Source organism: Quercus lobata, chromosome 2 (assembly GCF_001633185.2).
Source record: "Quercus lobata isolate SW786 chromosome 2, ValleyOak3.0 Primary Assembly, whole genome shotgun sequence".
NCBI classification, from domain to species: Eukaryota; Viridiplantae; Streptophyta; class Magnoliopsida; order Fagales; family Fagaceae; genus Quercus; species Quercus lobata.
In genome coordinates, this window is record NC_044905.1 from 100,150,722 (window position 1) to 100,170,725 (window position 20,004).

Sequence of the window (20,004 nt, forward strand, 5' to 3'; positions counted from 1 at the left end):
TTTATATATGTTAACTAGCCTTCCTGGTAACTGATATCCACTTAAATTAAATAAACGGTCAAGATTAAAAACCATTAGATTTAATGGTCAAGATTTGGGTGATTATAATAGCCACTAACAAAACATGAGGTCCTCTAAAATAACTCTTAAAATAAAAAATAAAAAAATATATATATAAAGTATTGAAGGTAAACCAAACCTAGTTTACATATAAAAAATCAAGTCAAACCTTAGTTTCAAAAATATATAAAGTGCGGAAGAAAAGCCAAACCTACTTTCAAAAAATTCCCATCTCATTTATTTTTTCCGTGCCTTTTACTCCAAAGCGGCGGATCACCTCTCTCTCTCTCTTTCAAACACTCTCTCTCACACACACACTCACAGCTCGAGCTCAGTCCATGTCGATGCTCCAGCCGTTTCTCTCAGGCTCAACAACGCCTTCATTCCCCTTCAAACGCACCGTTTTGGTGTGCTGCGCTCCGTCGCAGCCGTCTCACGTGGCGGTGGCGAACGGACCGGTGCTCGACGCTCGGGTCCCCGAGCGAACCGACATCCGCATCGGCCTACCTAGCAAAGGCCGCATGACCTCTGATACTTTAGATCTTCTCAAAGTACGCATTGCCTTTTTTCTTTTCCTCTCTGTTTGGTTCCCGAGAAAATTGCATTGCATTGAATTTCTTATAACTTTTGTTGTTGTTGTTGTTTTTTTTTTTTTTTTTGTGTGAAAAGGATTGTCAATTGTCGGTGAAGCAAGCGAATCCGCGACAATATGTTGCGCAAATTCCTGAGGTATGTGAAGGAATTTCGATCTTTTTCGTGAATTGTATTTGTTAAATATTTGCCATGATTTATTCAACATGGAATATATCGTAGCTAATATTTAACAGTATTTGTGAGAATTATGTATGATGTTTGCTCAGAATATAATGCTGCCCAATGCAGTAATAAGTAATATTGCTTGAATTAATTTGTATGAGTTGCTTGAAAAGCAAACAATGGAAAAAACATGTATAGGAAGCTTTTTTTAAAAATTGTCGCCTATAATTCCTGGGTTCAAGCCCATTGGATGCTTGTGTGACTGACCAATAATATAAATTGTTAATCCTAAATACATTATGTAGCCAAATTTTTTAATACCCATGTGTTTTGCAGCTTGCCAATTTGGAAGTTTGGCTTCAGCGGCCAAAAGACATCGTCCGGAAACTGGCATCAGGTGATCTAGACCTTGGTATTGTGGGTTTAGATACAGTCAGTGAATATGGCCAGGTAAGCATTAAGTTATGAACTGTTTCTGGTTCATTATTTAGAATGCCTATTAAGTTGAGTACTCAATGTTACTAACCGGAGTAATTCAAAATGGCCATAAGGTTAGGTACTCAAGCATGCTTTGTCACTTTCTTTTGTTCTCTGCTATGTGTAACTGTGTTTTTTCTGTGTTTCTAGCTGTTCCAGCTGTGCTTCTGTAGTGCTTTTGTACTGATCTAATGTATTTCCTTGAAATGAAAATTTGCTCATTCATAAAAAAAAGGGGGTGGGGGGGTTAGATACTCAAGCATGGGTTAGAACCCAGAGCAAAATTGTAAGATTTTTTTCAGGGAAGAATTTAATCTCTTAAACACACACACATGCATCCAATGAACACTCCAGTTATGTTAAGCATTCCTCCCTTTGTCATTACCTCAATAGAAACTTGTGCACGTAGTTTACACCTTGGAAAGTAGGCAGAGTGCTTCCGAGACCCTTCATATTGGGGGTTACAGACATATAAATGCAATTGCATCCTGTAATTGGCTGGTAGATGCTCTGCGGTACTCATAGATTGGTAGATGCTCTGCTGTACTCATAGAGGTGGATTGTTAGTAAAGGGTCTGATACTTTTATCAAAGTGAAGAGTTGCAATTAGTGGCAGATCATGGACTCGTTATGAAATTTAACTGGCAAAATTTCCTTGTTTCTTGTATACACCCTGTGTACTAGGATAGTGCTTTATTTTGCTCCTTTTTTTTTTCTTTTTTTAAATGAAATTCTATTGATTATTAAAAAAAAAAAAAAAAAGTCCTTGTTTTCTTATCAAGGATTGCTACAAGGAAGTGCATTACCATTTAAAGTTCATCATTTTTCTTCCTGCCCTCAGGGGAATGAGGAGCTTGTCCTTGTTCATGATGCGCTTGACTATGGGAACTGCCGTTTATCCCTGGCTGTAAGTTGTTCTTGCAGATAGCCAACTGAAACTTACTGCTTCTCTCATAAATTTTACTGTTAATAATCTTGGTATATCCTTTGTCCTTTCAGATTCCCAAATATGGAATTTTTGAGAACATAAATTCTCTGGAAGAACTTGCACAAATGTCTCAATGGACGGCTGAAAAGCCTCTGCGAGTCGCTACTGGATTCACCTACGTATGATCTGTGTTTCATTTTATTATATTTTGAAAAGTTCAGTTGTTTATAATTTTTGTAACATTTTCTGTTTTGGCCCTATCCTTCTGCACAGCTAGGTCCTAAATTTATGAAAGAAAATGGACTAAAGTATGTGACTTTTTCAACTGCTGATGGAGCACTGGAGGCAGCTCCTGTGGTGAGAAATGCATTCTTTCTCTATGGTTTGCAGATTTCTTTCTTTCTTTTTGTTATTCTCTTTTTGCTCAATTTGAAACTAAATTGTTGATGTGCATTGAGATAGTTGATCTAGTCCCTTGTCATAGTTAAAATGGAAATTTTGTATTGGATAATGGTGTTATGTTATCAAGTGTAGCTGACTGCTTAATAAAGACATGCTATCTCCACATGAATTTTATATAGACTACTTGTCTTTTCTGTAAATTCAGATGGGCATAGCTGATGCAATTTTGGACCTTGTGAGTAGTGGAACAACACTGAAAGAAAACAGCTTGAAAGAAATTGAAGGGGGAATTGTGTTGGAAAGCCAGGTTAGCTATCTTGGACCTTGCCAAGCATCAGATTTTGTAGTTTCTTGAATGCTATTAAAAGAGGGACTTCAAGCAACTGCTTTTGTGACGGTTAATTTTGCATGTTGTCTTTATCACATCTTGTCTTGCAACATTCTTCAGGCTGTTCTTGTTGCAAGCCGGAGAGCATTGATCCAGAGGAAAGGTGCATTGGACATAACAAAAGAGATTCTTGAAAGATTGGAGGCACATTTGAGGGCTGTTGGTCAGTTCACGGTATGTCATGTTCTTCTGCTGGGGCTGCATTTTATTTAAATTTAGTTTTATGTTGCTCACACACTTTAACTGGCAGGTTACTGCAAACATGAGGGGAAGTAGTGCGGAGGAAGTGGCTGAGAGAATACTGGGTCAGCCATCATTATCTGGACTGCAGGTGTGCCTTGGAATGAACTCAATCACTTTTCTTCTCCCAACTAAGTTTCCCACAATCTTTTTTTATAAGTAATAAAAAAATTTAAAATGGAAAGGCTCTAGCCCTAGTACACTGGAAGTATAATGAGAGGCACAAAGAAATCTAAGAACACAAATTTAAAATAAAAAATAAAAACCTAAGGTCTAAATTTTCCTAAAGAAAGTAAGAAGCAAAGCCCTCAATCATTCCTGAATTACAGCAGCGCTTCTAAACCCTTTATATTTGTGCAGGGACCTACTGTAAGTTCAGTATTTTGTAAACGTGATGGGAAGGTAGCCCCAGATTACTTTGCCATAGTCGTATGTGTACCCAAAAAGGCACTGTATAAGTCTGTACAACAACTGAGAGCGGTGAGCCATTTTATTATCTATATTTTTTTATAAGTCCATTTTATTATCTATATATAATATTAATTATTTGTAATGTTACGCATGCTGGTTTTCCCATCTCTCTTTACGATGTCACGTTGAAAATGTTAGTTCTTTGGCTCAGCTTTGAGTGTCATTTTGTGGCATGGATTGATATTTTCCTATTAGACTAGTGTTTAGCCTTTTGGATAAAAAGATGATGCTAGAGTAGCTCTGTGAGGTATCTGCTCTTTTCTCTGATGGCTAATTTTACAGAATTAACTAGCTTTTGAAAGGTTCACCTCTCCCCCCTAGGATCGATAAGATCTTTTAATGTATGGACAAGCTAGGTATTTCGTAAGAAACAAATGTCACCTTTACAATTGAAACCAGCTTGTTTTTAAAAAGGTTGGTTCAACTTGACCTGGTATGACATGCAGGTTTGTCCAGTTTATGTAGCACCAGTTACTGGGTTTTGAGTCTAAATATGTAGATTCTGAACTCATAAGAAATCTCTGTGCCCATCTTTTGTATTGAACTATATATTAAAAAACAAGGACACTATTTTCTGGCATCTCTCATCTCGCTAGGGATTTTTGTATCTGGTTCCACATTGAATTGAGTTTCCCCTTCCAAAAATCCACCTGCAAACTTAATTTTTTGGATATTGACTGATGCAGGTTGGAGGCAGTGGAGTTCTTGTTTCTCCTTTGACCTACATTTTTGATGAAGAGACTCCAAGATGGCGCGAGCTTCTCAGAAAACTAGGACTTTAGTCCATTGTCAGGGCCGGCCCTCGGCCTAGGCCACCGCCTAGGGCCGCCTACTAGATGAAGGCACCAAATTTTGAGGGAAAAATCAAAATATTTTTTTAAAAAAATTGGAGATATAAGAAAAGAAATTAGTTTTATATTTTTCTTCTACTTTTAAGAAGTCCCAAAGAATTAAGTAATGTTAAAGATATTACAACTTTAAATATATGGGTCTTACAAATAGAGTAATGCTATAGTTACAAATTATTTTACAATATTTTTACAAATTGTTGTTATAGCCAACTTCTTACTCGTTCTCATCTAGACTCATTGATAACATCATTTTTTTATTTATCTATAATCATTTACCACATCATCGGTTTGTAAAAGTTTTCATAAAAGAATTTTTATATTTAGCATTTTCCCTTACAAATAAAGTTTTCTGATTACCTATCAAAAAAAAAAAAAAAAAAAAACACTTTCCCTTACAAATATATGTTTCACTAATCACAAGATATAATTTTGGTAGGAAAATGTTAGAAATATTATTAATTTTACTTGAAAACTTTACTAATTAATGTGACAATTAATATGATATGAGGACATCAATAACCTATTAAATGCATTTTTGAATTATTTTTTGTGATTAGTGATACATCTTTGTAAGTTTCATGTTATAAAATTTATAATATCCCTAACATTATTCATTCAAATGCTTGTTTATTATCTTCTTGAGGTATCATTAATCACATTTATTTCTACATTATTTGAAAGTTTTATAGTAAAATTTGTTATAGTTTTAGCATCCCCCCCCCCCCCAAAAAAAGCATATAACAAAATGAAAGGAATAGATTTTTGTTATAAAAAAATTATGATATTAAATACTAGTTAAATATTATTTAAGTGATAACAAAAAAGCCCCATTTATTTATATCGCCTTAGACTTTCAAATTTGTTGGGCTGCCTCAGATTGTAGTAAATGTGTTGAGCAAGTTATTGCAGTTATGTAGTTTGAATCAATGTTGAATAGTTTTTGATAAAGACTTGATCGTACACGATGTAGTTTATTTGGTTGCTCTAGCTCACTTGTGGACATGATGGATTGCTGTTTCATCGGAATTATTCTCACTCACACATGTTGGATCGGTGTAGGTCTCTTATCAAGGATAAATTTGTGTGAACGTGGTTGATATAATAATAGGAGCTCTTGCTATATTTATTTATTTATTTATTTTACAAGTATCATCTTTGTACCAATGTTAGTAAAAAATTTATGGCATGTTTGGATTGAGGGATAGGAGGAGGTGGAGGGATGTAGAGTAGAGTTAGCTGAAAATAGGTTAATTTTTGGTCAATTTTACTCTATTATATTCTATTCTACTTCCCCTACCTCCCTCTCAATCTAAACGGATCATTAGTGCTCTTAGACTTTGATTTGAATACTTTGCTATTTTCTTTCTGAGCAAATTATAACTTACTCACATGTGATTTGGCTGAAATTTAAGTTGCCTACAAATGGGTCGAAATTTGACAATTTTCTCACTTGAAATTAGCTCAGTTAAATTTTTATAACTCACTTTTGTTAAAAACAGGGCTAAACATGTAATTTTGCTCTACTTTTATCTCTCTCCCCTCTAAAAACACAAAAAAAAAAAAAAATAAATAAATAAATACAAGATTAAATAATTTAAAAAAGAATCCAGCGGAATACTTGTATCATGAGATTTCAAACTACAAGTAGGCAACTTAGATTTTGGTCAAATCTCAGATGTTTAAAATGTTAAATTTGAAACCACAAATATACAACTTAAATTTTAGCGAAATCACAAGCGGGTAAGTCGTAATTTGCCTTATATTTTTTCTTTTCTTTTATTGTTATTTTTAAATTTTTATAATAATCGTAGAACAGTTAGCTTCATGAATATTAGTACTTAGGTTTGTGGTAAATCTTTTTTCTTTTATTTGTATTTTTAATCCTCGGAACGATCTCTTGCACATCATCAATAATTTCAAATACCATTATTACTATCTTATTTATTTAAAAATAATAATTAAAGAGACCCTTGTGGTATGAGTTATTATCAAATGCACCTCTTATGCTACAAAATTAACACGTTAAAACCTTCATGGTATTTAAAATAATAAAATTGACCCATTTTTTTAGACTTTTGTCATGCATTCTAGTCAGCTTAGTTTGTAAAGTTTATAATCGTCGAATGGAGATTTGGGATTCAAGCATCATCTACATAGAAAATCAATTAATATATTAGCCTAATGATAAAGAACAATTATTATGGAGTGAACGTTATAAGTTATTGTAGGGACTGAGTTCGAGCGCTCCTTTTATTGGACGAAAAGTCTCAAGCCCAACTAGCCCAATACAATAAATTTTTAGAGAATGGGTTTAAGCACTAGGTCTTAGTCCGAACCACAATCACTAGACACGGTTATGTGTGGGCTAAGTAACAAGGAAATGGGTTAAAGTATGAAATTTTGTCCTTGGGCATTTCATCCGAGGAACTTAGTATTCTTCTTCTTCTTCTTCTTCTTCTTCTTCTTCTTTCAGTACTAGGTTACAGAAGTTTTCAAAATCATGCAGACTGCCACAACTTCCTCCTTTTTCTCTCCTCCTGCTCTTTTTCAGCGATCCTCTATTCTTGGAGGGTCTCTCACATTATATACTTCTCTTCAGTCAATCTTGGCCCTCCACCTGTTGATCATGCAGGTCATTACTCAAGTGCTCGTCCCATCAGCCACCTTCCCAAACCTTCTGTGAGTTACGGCAACCAAGGTCGCACTATTCAGGGGTCATTTACTCATTAATGCGGCCAGAACGTTAGTTGGGTGCATTCAATGCGGAGGTGACAGTTTCTCTTTGGATTGCTCCTGCACCATATGCTCATGGGTATCCTACTGTACTTGTCCTTATCCTGGGGGCGCTCTGGGAGGCTGCTTTTGCCGGTGTGCTATTCTCTCCTCTTAGGATTTCGGATGCTGAGAGCAGGATTGTCCTCGGCAACATTTCTAGGCCATTTGGGCTTTCTTTGTTCGTCCTCAACCATTTCTCCCTCCTTGGCGCGAGTCTTGGGCCCAGTATAAAGTGGGTCGGGGTTGTCAAATTCTTTGGCCCCATAGTTATAATTTTATCATATCTATGTATGAACACTTTATCTCACGTGATGTTGACATTGTCATTTTTCGTCCCATGACATTCCTCATGTGTTATTAATTTTTTTTTTTTTTAAGTAGTGTAAATTATTTATCTAAATCATCTTATTTGAAATTCCTAAGAGGGCATTTGGTTCGCTATAATGTGCCCTTAATGTAAGTGTAGGGCTCGATTTTTTAACGACCCATGAACGACGTTGGGCTCGCATATAAAAGGCCCCAACAATATGATTTGTAGAGAGTGGGCTTTAAAGGTATGACCTTGGGCACAGGTGAGCAGTTCAGTCATAGTTCCTACGGATATTACTGCATGGGTGGGCTTGGCTTGACTAGCTAAACCCTCCATTAGCAAGGGTTGCCAGACTTAAGCTTCACCGGCCTCCCTTTTTTATCTTTGTTTTCTTCTCCTTTTATACCAGTGTTCCATTCCCCTTTTTGTGTCCACGTGTTAATATTACTTTTTTTTGGGTGCAGGCCTGTCTAATCATCTCATACCTAGAGTGGTTGGGGGTTGCTGAAAAAGCACAAGGGCATGGTTTTGAGTATGGGCTTGTCAGATGCAGAATTCCGTATTATTGTGTTGGCGGCTTTTTCCCTTGCCCTTCCTCTGTACCGAGTTGGTCTCTTTTTCCGAGTGTTTTGGGAGGTGCCTAGCGTAAGATTTGTCCTCAGCCATGTCCTCGTGCCCTTCTTGGGCTTTCATTAGGCGTCCTCGGAAGACAGCTCTCCTCGGCTTGGGCCTTGGGCCCAAACGAGAAGTGAGCTTGGGCCGCAAATTATCAGGCTCCACAATAGCCCCTCAAAATCTTGCTGCCCGACTTTAGTTGGGGAAGAAGGTTTTGGTTATATTGGGCTCACATCATGATTTGCTCGGATTCTGTACTTCATTGATGTCTGTGCCTTTCCATTTGCATAGAAGATGCGCCGGATTATGAGAGGTGTCCCTTTAAATTTTAATCACACGGCATTCTTTGATGCTGCAGTGCTCGAGACGCGCCTTCACGAGGATCTTTTAATTATATGGTTGCAGATTGCGTTGGAGACCGAGCCAAGTCCTTCTTGTCCGTAGCGTTCCTTGGAACTCTGCGTAAATTAAATATCTCCTCCTTTCCCTTTAAATAAGTAGGACAAGAGGTTACTCCTCTTACATACAAACCCTTCAATTTTCTTCAAAACCGTAATCCTTCAGTCATAATCACAGTCTCCATATTTAATGCTTCCCACCCTTAGTGCAATATGCCTAAGGCACGTGTAGGGGTGAAGGAGCTACACCCGCCACAGAGGCACCGGGTCCCTTCGAGGCTCAAGGTGATGTGGTCTGGGCAAGGTAGACACAGACTCAAGATGATCTTCCATCTTGGTAGGATGAGAATGGTATCTCTACCTCTTTTAGCCAAAATCCGAAGCAGGTACTGGTCGCGTCAGATTCTTGACGCGTCAGAAGTAAAGTTTTCCGCCATCAGCGCCGTCTGCTCTATCGCAGGCGTGATTCTACGGAGGCTCCTCCACTTCTGGCTCCCTGCACCTTTTCTTCAAGCGGTGCTAGCCTGAGGTCAGGTTCCCTGCACCTTTTCTTCAACGGTGCAGGCCCCAAGTTGGGCTCTTTGGCTGCCTGAGTTATAGGCATGTAAAAGTGTTGAGGAATGGTTTCCTTAAACAACATCTTGGAATAGCAGCCAACCTCTCCTCTGTACTTCTTCTTCAGCTTTCTCTTCATTCTCTTGTGTCTTTTCTTTTCACTTATGTAGTTAGCTTTAGTATAAGCTTGTTCCAGCTTTTCACTGTACGCTATACTATTTCTTTATCTTAATAAAAGATGAATTTATTTATTTCTGAATACTTTTCCTCTCGGCAGCAATTACTTTGTGAACGGGTGTGCTATGTATGTATCCTCCTTTAGTGATGTTTAGAGCAGGAAATTTTGAAACAGAACCTTACCCATTTGAATTTATCGGCATTATCAAGTTTAATAACGATAATTCCCAGTAAGTTAAACTCAGAAAACTAACCGAATTAACAGCTTAATGCCCCGTAACGCAGGCGTGGCGATCGTCCGAGACCGATAAATACTACATATACCCTTCGGGGGGACTGCCGAGCAGTGAAAGGCTTTGGACGTGTTTTTATAATACCTGGCCCTATAACAGTTGCGCCAATTCCCTTGGTATCGAGGATCCGAGGGTAGGCTGCGGATTTCGGTCGGTCTAGGAATTAACCCAACTATCAATGGATAGCTCTCATCTGGGGTAGACTCTTGGGCCATATAACGTCAAGGCTGTGTCTAAACCCTGCAATTTTCTTCTAAGTAGTTAGTTTCCAAAACTTGTACTTTTTCGTCTAAGTAGTTGGTTTCCCCAGAGGCTTGAGTCCGAGGACCATACAAGGCCTTGGTTCTGTCCAAAACTTGTAGTTTTTTGTCTAAGTAGTTGGTTTCCCCAAAGGCTTGAGTCCGAGGACCATACAAGGCCTTGGTTCTGTACAAAACTTGTAGTTTTTTGTCTAAGTAGTTGGTTTCCCCAGAGGCTTGAGTCCGAGGACCATACAAAACCTTAGTTCTGTCCAAAACTTGTAGTTTTTTGTCTAAGTAGTTGGTTTCCCCAGAGGCTTGAGTCCGAGGACCATACAAGGCCTTGATTCTGTCCAAAACTTGTATTTTTTGTCTAAGTAGTTGGTTTCCCCAGAGGCTTGAGTCCGAGGACCATACAAGGCCTTGGTTCTGTCCAAAACTTGTAGTTTTTTGTCTAAGTAGTTGGTTTCCTCAGAGGCTTGAATCCGAGGACCATACAAGGCCTTGGTTCTGTCCAAAACTTGTGGTTTTTTGTCTAAGTAGTTGGTTTCGGAGCCTTGGCTTTAGGGAACTTAGCTCCTCGGCCGAGCCCCTAGAACCATCTGCGCGGCTGACGATATAAAGCGTAGCCCCTATTCAAGAACCATAGCCCCTAATGGGACTTTACGCTTAGAACACCATAACCGGCTGGTAGAAATGCCAAGGGAACTGTTTCGAACTATCGCCTATGCCAAGACACAAACCCTCCCCACAGACGGCGCCAATTGTAGGGCTCGATTTTTTAACGACCCATGAACGATGTTGGGCTCGCATATAAAAGGCCCCAACAATATGATTTGTAGAGAGTGGGCTTTAAAGGTATGACCTTGGGCACAGGTGAGCGGTTCAGTCATAGTTCCTACGGATATTACTGCATGGGCGGGCTTGGCTTGACTAGCTAAACCCTCCATTAGCAAGGGTTGCCAGACTTAAGCTTCACCGGCCTCCCTTTTTTATCTTTGTTTTCTTCTCCTTTTATACCAGTGTTCCATTCCCCTTTTTGTGTCCACGTGTTAATATTACTTTTTTTGGGGTGCAGGCCTGTCTAATCATCCCATACCTAGAGTGGTTGGGGGTTGCTGAAAAAGCACAAGGGCATGGTTTTGAGTATGGGCTTGTCAGATGCAAAATTCCGTATTACTGTGTTGGCGGCTTTTTCCCTTGCCCTTTCTCTGTACCAAGTTGGCCTCTTTTTCCGGGTGTTTTGGGAGGTGCCGATCGTAAGATTTGTCCTCGGCCATGTCCTCGTGCCCTTCTTGGGCTTTCATTAGGCGTCCTCGGAAGACAGCTCTCCTCGGCCTGGGTCTTGGGCCCAAACGAGAAGTGAGCTTGGGCCGCAAATTATCAGGCCCCACAGTAAGATTTTTGGTTTATTTTATTTTTTCTAACATTACCATAATTTAAAATGACAAAATATATTACATCATCTTAATCTCATCATCTTTATAAATAATGTCATATTAGATTCTTATATTGAGATTACAATAACGTAGTATAACAGCATAATGAAACATTTTTATGCCATCTAAATCCAAAAGCAACTTATTGAATATTTTTCTAAAATGTAAGGATAAAATGTTTTGCTACCCTCCAATTGAATGTGTTTATTGTGAACTTGCAATTCATAGGACTTGATCAGCCAGGAAGAATATTTTGTTTTTAGTTTTAATAAAATTAATTTAGACGAAATGGATATAGAAAAAAAAATCATTTTAATTTTGAATTAAATTTATGTATTTTGGGCTTTAAGCCCACAGGACATTTTTCTATATAAAAAAAAAGCCCACGATACACTATCACCTCAGAGGCTCAGACCTCAGACCTTAAACCCTAACCCCTTCTTCTTCTTCAGAATCTCCTTCTCCGCCTTCTCAAAACTCATACACCATTTTAGAGAGAGAGAGAGAGATGAAGATTAAGGAGGAAAAGAAGAAAAGCAAAAGTGTTCAAAATTCCAAATCCGAAGAAGTAGAAGAAGAACAGCCTTCAATCACTGAACAAAATAAACTCAAACTCAAACAAAAACAAAAACAATTACCATCTCATTCCGATTCTGATTCTGATCCTGATTACGGTTCTCCTTACGTTTCTGATTCTGAGGTAATTACTTCCTCTCTCTCTCAACTTCGATACGCCACTGTTTGTTTCTCTGGTAAAAAATATATTTTGTTTTGCTTTCTCGAGAAAGTTTTGAAAACAATATATAATTAAGGATTTGGTTACCACTCTACTGTCAGTGAATTCGAGCTTAGATACGCTATGGCTTTCACATTAAATATATATATATATATATATTGAAAATTTAGGTTCACGAACACACTTATTCTTCATCCGAGAGCTTTTGTTTTCTCTGTTGTATCATCTCCGGCCACCGGAATCTGGCCGTAGTGGCTATCGGAATGAGTGGCATGCTTCATTTTCCGATAACAGCCATTTCTTCTTCAATAATTTTTGAATCTTATTAGATTCAAAATTCATTTAAAAAATAATAATAATAATTGAGCTCTGTGTAAGGAAAAAAATAGTAAATTATTGAGCTTTTGAAGCTTAGGGTTTGTAAGCAGTAATGTAAAAAGAAACTGAAAAGCATTGAACTGACTGAGCTTAATGCAGCTGTTAAAGGTTAGCCGTGTTTTGAAGTATACAAGTAAACGGATTTTCGCGACTTGTTTGAGTTTATTCATTGTTTCTCTGTTTTTGTTTGCTTTAGAATGTTTTTAAGATAATTCAAGTCACCAGCTAGTGGCTTTGTTTACGTTGCATTTGGTTTTTACATGTTAGGTATTATTTTACGTTTATTTCTTACGAGAATTTGATTGACGAGCTGGGTGGTGCAAATATATGAAGGAGTATATCTATGGAGTTTTGAATTTGTTGATATGTTCTATGTTTGTTGAAATTTATGAGTAAATTAGCTTTGGTGGTTCTAGGATTTTTCAGAGGATGGTGATTTTGATGGATCATTGAGTGATTCAGAAGCTGGAGAAAGTGGTTCATCTGGAGATGAGGTACACGGTAATTGCCTTCGTTTTGTTTTCTTTGTATGCTTAATTAACAGGAAAGTGATGAAAAAGATAGGAGATAAAAAATATCAAGTTCAGTGAATGAAAAGGGAAATAGCTTTGAGTTAAGAAGATTAATTTTTTGTATTTATCAATTTCAGTATGTATTTTCATCAATTACATGTGTAAGGATTCTTTTTGTTGCTCCATCTATTTGATTTGTGTTGATTCAAATCAATCTGAATAATCAGAGTGCAAATCTTACTATTACAAGTCTAATTTCTAGATCATTATATTATGCCTCTCTCCTGCGGAGGTTACATTTTTAATGTGTCATGATCAAACAAAAGGCCAGCATATTTGAAAATTTAATTACTTATCTTCTTCTTTTTTTGGCTACTTTTACTCAAAAACTGTACAGAAATAAATAGGTTTTCTCTGCCCTTCATGTTTAATGTTGTGAAATTTCATGCTTCTCTGTAGCCTGAAAACTTTTGGTTTTGTGCTCTGCAATATTTTAATATTTTTGGCAGGGTGTTGTCGACTCAGATGTTGATGATGGCTTGCACAATGATCAAGAAAATCAAAGCAACAGCTCTGAATCCCATCAAGGAGTTGAAGAGAGTGATTCCTCTGAAGATGAGGTCTATTTATTTATATATTAATTTAGTTATTTTTTGGTGTTGTAATGAATAAAATTTTAAAGTTATCAAGTTTATCCTGTCCGACTGTAATATTCTTGCTTTTTTCAGGTGGCTCCTCGAAATACAGTTGGAGATGTTCCCTTGGTATGGTATAAGGATGAGGAGCATATTGGATATGACCTTAATGGGAAAAAGATAAAGAAGAGAACGCGAAAAGATAAAGTAGAATCATTTCTTGAAAGTGCTGATGACGCTAAAAATTGGTTAGTCTATTGATCAAAATTATCATTTTTCTCATTGTTGCTGTCATTATTTCCTTGAAAGTACTGATGAAGAGTTCTAAGCCAAGGTCTTTTTGGGGAAACTATATATTTGATTATGGTGTTATTTTATTACTTTTCAGGCTCAAGGTTTATGATGAGTATAATGATGAGGAAGTAGAGGTGACCAAAAAAGAGCTCAAACTTATTAATAGATTGCTCAAAGGAAAGGCACCACATTCTGACTTTGATCCATATGCGGTGTGTAGTTGCCATTCATTCTGTGCTCTTCAATTTCAGATGGATGTCAATATTGGCTTCTGACAAATGATATACTTAATTTTATGCTTGAAGTATAATTATTATTATTTTTCCAAATGCAGCCATATGTTGATTGGTTTAAATGGGATGATGCCAAGCATCCACTCTCAAATGCACCGGAACCGAAGAGGCGGTTCATTCCTTCAAAATGGGAAAGTAAGAAGGTATGGAATTTTGAATGTGTGGCTTCTTTGTAATGTAAGATCATAGCCAGTTGGCAAAGTATGGGTGCTTTATTACTTCGTATACCTTAGATTTCATTTCCCTTTTGATGGTCAATGATCTCAAAACAAAGAAATGTTTGGACCTTTGAGTTGAATCAATCCATATTTCATGTCCTGCACTTTCTTTTACGAATCACAGGTTGTTAAGCTTGTTAGAGCAATTCGTATGGGATTAATAAAGCGTGACAAGCCAAAAGAAGAACAACAATTCTATCATTTGTGGGGAGATGATTCCAGCTCAACAGAAAAGGCTAATCATTTATCTTTCATTCCCGCACCAAAGTCAAAATTGCCAGGTATTAGTTTAAGTCATCTTCTGGATTTTATAATTTTACATTAGATAATTTATGTGAAGAAACTTGAGCAACAACGTTAATCCATATTTGCTTTTTAGGCCATGAAGAATCGTATAACCCTTCTTTAGAATACATCCCAACACAAGAAGAGATTAATTCTTATCAATTGATGTTTGAGGAAGATCGTCCTAAGTTTATTCCTAGAAGGTAATGCAAGATGTGACTTTGTGTAATAAATGTCTATTTTTGTCTCTCTTGTTTGATTGTTGAGCCTGAGACATCTAATCAATGTCAATTTGATTAGGTATACATCTTTGAGAAGTATCCCGGCATATGATAATGCTGTTAAGGATGTTTTTGAACGTTGTTTGGATCTATACTTGTGCCCTCGAGTTCGGAAGAAACGTGTAAGTGGGAGGCCCCAATTTGGGGAAAATATTTATTGGTTCTGTTTAGATTGCCTTGGATGGTCATTTTGCAAGATCGTCAAATTTTTATGTTCTTCTAATCTTATGATGGTGATCGAATTAATTAAAAGTAATCCTATTTATGTCCCAGATTAATATTGATCCAGAATCTTTGAAACCCAAACTTCCAAGTCGAAGGGATCTTAAGCCTTACCCTGTAACATGTTATCTTGAGTACAAAGGTCACATGGATGCTGTTGTGTCAATTTCCATTGAAGCTTCTGGACAGTGGCTTGCTTCAGGTTTGGATGCAACTCATTGATTTTAATTGCATTTTTATTCGGGCAACTAGACAAGAGTTTAGTTGGATATGGGTCTCATAATTTTTTATTGTTCACAAAGGTTCGCTTGATGGAACTGTGCGAATTTGGGAGGTTGAAACTGGTAGATGTCTTAGAGTCTGGGAGTTTGAAGAAGCAGTTAAATTTGTGGCATGGAATCCTCTGCGTGAGATTCCTATTGTAGCTGTCTCTGTGTAAGGCTTATTAAATTGATTTATTGTTTCTTTTCTGGGTTGAAAAGAATGCTGAAAAATGCTTTCCCTGTCAGTGTAAATCAACTAGTGTATGTTTTTCAGGGGACAAGAGGTATTTATTTTGAATACTGGTTTAGGAGATGAAGAAGAACAGAAAAATATAAAAGAACTCCTCCGTTTTGAGACACCTGTAGCGCCAGATGATTCTGGTCAGTATGAAATATCCGTTACTTTCAATATCCTAGATTAAATTATTTTTTTAATTAAATCTATATCAAATCAAAATGTCTGACCTTTGCATGATATGTTTCATGAAATTAGGCGACAAGGTGTCCGTTGCAAGCTGGCATCAATATGATAAGCATGAAGGAATCAGGTTAAGGCATTTTAAGGTACTTAAGCTTCTAAACCAACTACCCGTCTGAAACCATTCCAGTCCTGCCTTTATCCTGATAGAGTAGACTCAATCCATTTACGGAATGAAAAATATAATTGTTTTATTTGTTCTGCTGTTACAGACAGTATCTTCAGTAGAATGGCATCGTAAGGGAGACTACTTTTCAACAGTCATGCCAGCTGATATCCTTTTTCCAGTCTTATTGATTACATATTACTATTTCTTAGATTAAAAAAAAATACTATTTATTATATGATATGCTTGAACAACTCTTCTATTTGTCAATTGAAAGTCTTCTGATATGTTCCTCTAGTCATGTAAAAATTAGGGATTCATGAGTTTGACCCCTTATTTGATATATAGGATACCCTTACTGATGTCAAAACATCAATGCCCCTTTTGATTATTGATCTGTTGCATGTTCATTGTCTGAAGAGCAGGTCAGATAGTTCTTTTTATAAATCTGTTTGGTCCAATGGGCTTTTTTGGTAGGGGCAAGAATGTGAACTTGGTCATAGTTTTTAATCATGCTTTTTATAGATGTGTTCTTTCGGGATGAGGTATACCTAGATTGTTGGCAAGAAATTTTATAATCACCCTTATCAATATGCTTCTTTCTTAAACAGATCATAGTGGCTGTGTTGCCTCTGCCTGCTCAACTTTTTAAGAAACTTTATTTAACTGAAGGTCGAACTTCAGTTTACCTAGTGAAGAAAGATTCAAAACAATTAAATGCGGTTAAGTAAATGTGAAAAGCAATTTGTGGAAATATGATATAGACCTAGTGGCATGTGCACATACCTGCAGTTGCGTGCATGCACACACCCACTGGTTGCATGCAGGGGTCCGAAATGAAGAAAAGTGTACTTTAAATATGACATGCCATTATCTGAGCATGGAACTTTATCTAATTGATCATTTTTTGCTAGTTGAGTGTGGTCTGATAAGTATGGAATTATTTTTGTAAATCTCTTTGAATTTTCTTGACTTTTTAATTACGCGAATCAAGAGCTGTTCTTATACACCAGCTCTCTAAGAAGCATACACAAAGAATTCCATTCAAGCTGCGTGGACTTCCAGTTTCATCTGTGTTCCATCCTACAAAAAAAATCTTTTTCATTTCAACAAAGAAGAATATTCGTGCTTATGATCTGCAGAAACAAAAGCTTATCAAAAAGCTCGAGACTGGACTCCGTGAAGTCTCTTCCATTTCTGTTCATCCTGGGGGTATGTTTCCAATCTTATTTCCTTTATCACATCTTTACATTGTGGATAAAATTTAATTGTATTAGATTTTCTTTTGTTGATGTATTTTGGAAACAATCAATTGTTATTGTGATATTTATCTTCTCAATTTATCTGAGGATTGCTTTCCATGCAGGTGACAATATAATTGTGGGGAGCAGAGAGGGAAAATTGTGTTGGTTTGACATGGATCTTTCATCTAAACCTTACAGAATTCTAAAGTATGTTTCTGGACAAAACTATAAATGATTAGGCTTTAATGATAAAAGAACTTTCCATTTGAAAAATGTGCCTTTCCTCAATTTATATACTTTATTTGAGGTTTTTCTGCAATGATTATGATAATTATCTTCTTCTTTTTTTCTGTGAATTATCATTGATGTTATGGTAACAGGCACATTGATCATTTGATTGCAATTATTTAGAAAACAAATACTATGCAATCTACAATACATGTATCCTCCAATATATTTTTGTCAGTATGGTGGTGGATTTCTCTAACATGTGTGGAAATTTCTCAGGTGTCATCCAAAAGATATTACCAATGTTGCCTTCCATCGCTCATATCCCCTATTTGCTTCATGCTCTGATGACTGCACTGCATATGTTTTTCATGGCATGGTTTATTCAGATCTCAACCAGAATCCTCTTATTGTCCCACTTGAAATTCTTAGAGGCCATACAAGCTCAAATGGTAGAGGTAAGAATTTTCAGCATTTTTTTTTTTTTTTTTTTTGTCTGGTGGTTGAGTATGAAGGTGAAGATTTTAAAAGGAACAGCAACAGTTATTAAAAAAAAATGAACAGCAACAGTTTGACTGATTTTATTATTATTTTTGTTTACTGGCGAGAGCTGAAGACATATAATTAAATACAGCCATTATATTACCCACCCACCCACCCACACACACACATCGATAAGTGTCTGTATTTCTGTATTAAACCCCACTCTGAAACCAATCATTCAGAAAACTTGATTTGAAACTCAAATGGGACCTTATATAGTTCTATTGACCAAGTTTCTTTGTGAGAGGCTAACCAGTCTCAGTCTCTCAGCTCCAATCATGATCTTACTCTACAATAATCTGTTCACATAAGTCTGGATTTTGGCGTGGCCTAGGGGTGACAGTATCAAGGCAAAACTAATTAAATGCCCTATTGTTTTATGTGTGATTTATTCTATCTAAATAGATGACACACAAATTATTTTTGGACATTGCTTGTAAAGTATATACCGAGGTTCCTTGTCCCAAAAAAATATAATAATAATAATAATATTTTAAAATAAACGGATGTCACTCTAGTTAGTGTAGGGAGTCTAATATGTTGGCATTTGATATGATTTTTATTTTAATTCCTCCTTCCATCCAATATTGTTAGCCCTTTGGTTAATTCTAAGATATCCCTAAATATAGTTTTCTTTGAAAAGTCAATGGATAAACTTTTAGTTACTTTCCTAACTTACGTTTTACTTTATTTGAAAAGTTAATACTGGTTTTTCATTTGTTTATTAGAGTTTAAATTAAGTAGGATAGTTTGGAAATTTTATGTTCTTTTATTTGAATGACATTGACTTTCTCCTAGAAACTTAAAATTTTCTAAAATAGGACCAAAAGTGTGGGAGAAAGTATAATATTTTGTGTTTGCTTCTATATAGGGCTTTTGAATACGTCATACATATAATCAGTGTGTATCATGTTGATTAGAAATTTATATAAATGCCATTGATTAATGGCTGTATTGCAGGAGTAATGGATTGTAAGTTCCATCCAAGGCAGCCTTGGTTATTCACCGCCGGTGCTGATTCAGTGATCAAACTTTACTGTCATTGAGAGGGAAAAGTGACACGCACTGAAGTGCGGATCAAACTTTACTGTCATTAAGAGGGGAAAGTGACAAACACTGAAGTGCGCTGCAAGCACGGTGATCATAGGGGATCCGTCTCCTGAGTCTCAGGAGAGAGACCTGAAGTTTTGTTGGCAAATATACTGTTTCATTGTTGGAGAGGAATTAATTGTTGCCTGAGTTTCTGGCTCTAGTTCAGTCTCATATGTGTTTGGTGAACGTGATCCAATTATAATTTTTGACATAGCATGTAACTTAAAATTCAGTTTTTGTTATTATTTTATTACAATTTTGGGAAGAATGTCCCATATTTTTCTTGAATTCATGAACAATGCATGTGGAACATATGTAAGCACGTAACTTATATATTATTATTATTATATAAACCCATTGATTTCACTCTTGCAGTGTGGAACAATGCAGTTTATAGACATAATCTCAAACGGTCTATTCCCAAGCAACGTTCAAATATGGTTGCATTCCAGAAAATGTTTCTCATTCACATTTCTGGCACTGTTTTGCAAGGTGAAAGACTTTGTAGCCTTTCTAGATTTAGATGACCAAATCACATAGCTCGTTACACTCTTCAATTTGACAATTTATTTTAGCTATCAATAAGCCACTAGCTGAGGTCCCAACTGACTTACAAGTATGCAAACTTGTGTGTATAAAATCTGTGTTCTCTCTTGTTTCCATAATCCATTAGATCAATCCACACTTTCTTGACGCAAGACAGGTAAATCAAGCAGCCACCGTATATGCTTGTCAAGCTCAAGACAAGATATAAAGCAAGCACAAAAAACAGATTGGAGAGTTGCTGCTTTATAGACCAAGCCATATTAATTGCAAAAAGAA

At 36.5% G+C, this 20,004-nt stretch overlaps 2 protein-coding genes across 5 annotated transcripts; both read left to right on the top strand.

Moving 5' to 3' along the window:
- Positions 1 to 266: 266 nt before the first annotated feature.
- On the top strand, positions 267 to 4,597 carry LOC115977534 (ATP phosphoribosyltransferase 2, chloroplastic-like). Its single transcript, XM_031099429.1, has 11 exons — positions 267 to 611; positions 730 to 789; positions 1,153 to 1,266; positions 2,135 to 2,200; positions 2,293 to 2,400; positions 2,495 to 2,578; positions 2,829 to 2,930; positions 3,072 to 3,185; positions 3,262 to 3,342; positions 3,612 to 3,731; positions 4,409 to 4,597. Exons 1-11 carry the CDS (start codon positions 399 to 401, stop codon positions 4,502 to 4,504), a joined length of 1,158 nt encoding a protein of 385 aa, XP_030955289.1. The 5' UTR covers positions 267 to 398; the 3' UTR covers positions 4,505 to 4,597.
- A 7,169-nt stretch (positions 4,598 to 11,766) lies between these two features.
- Positions 11,767 to 19,548, top strand: LOC115977539 (ribosome biogenesis protein BOP1 homolog). Of its 4 annotated transcripts, XM_031099435.1 has the most exons (19): positions 11,767 to 12,074; positions 12,905 to 12,982; positions 13,510 to 13,620; positions 13,729 to 13,883; positions 14,024 to 14,141; positions 14,264 to 14,365; positions 14,565 to 14,721; positions 14,820 to 14,928; positions 15,026 to 15,128; positions 15,280 to 15,430; positions 15,531 to 15,663; positions 15,766 to 15,872; positions 15,985 to 16,055; positions 16,182 to 16,242; positions 17,060 to 17,287; positions 17,442 to 17,526; positions 17,827 to 18,005; positions 19,051 to 19,160; positions 19,212 to 19,548. In XM_031099435.1, the coding sequence occupies exons 1-18, from the start codon at positions 11,883 to 11,885 to the stop codon at positions 19,134 to 19,136; spliced, it is 2,226 nt and encodes a 741-aa protein (XP_030955295.1). In that variant the 5' UTR covers positions 11,767 to 11,882; the 3' UTR covers positions 19,137 to 19,160; positions 19,212 to 19,548. The 4 variants fall into 4 exon arrangements, with proteins under 4 accessions (XP_030955295.1, XP_030955296.1, XP_030955294.1 ...); XM_031099436.1 differs by having other exon boundaries at positions 12,905 to 12,989; positions 13,526 to 13,620; positions 19,051 to 19,548; XM_031099434.1 differs by having other exon boundaries at positions 19,051 to 19,548.
- Positions 19,549 to 20,004: the final 456 nt, after the last annotated feature.

Bases quoted from the DNA above. Each gene is read 5' to 3' on its own strand.
- LOC115977539 (XM_031099434.1), top strand. From the start codon at position 11,883: ATGAAGATTAAGGAGGAAAAGAAGAAAAGCAAAAGTGTTCAAAATTCC. The intron at 12,075-12,904 runs GTAATTACTTCC...TGGTGGTTCTAG, and splicing joins CTTACGTTTCTGATTCTGAG to GATTTTTCAGAGGATGGTGA. The intron at 15,873-15,984 runs GTCAGTATGAAA...TCATGAAATTAG, and splicing joins TGTAGCGCCAGATGATTCTG to GCGACAAGGTGTCCGTTGCA.
- LOC115977534 (XM_031099429.1), top strand. From the start codon at position 399: ATGTCGATGCTCCAGCCGTTTCTCTCAGGCTCAACAACGCCTTCATTC. The intron at 612-729 runs GTACGCATTGCC...TTGTGTGAAAAG, and splicing joins ATACTTTAGATCTTCTCAAA to GATTGTCAATTGTCGGTGAA. The intron at 3,186-3,261 runs GTATGTCATGTT...TTTAACTGGCAG, and splicing joins GGGCTGTTGGTCAGTTCACG to GTTACTGCAAACATGAGGGG.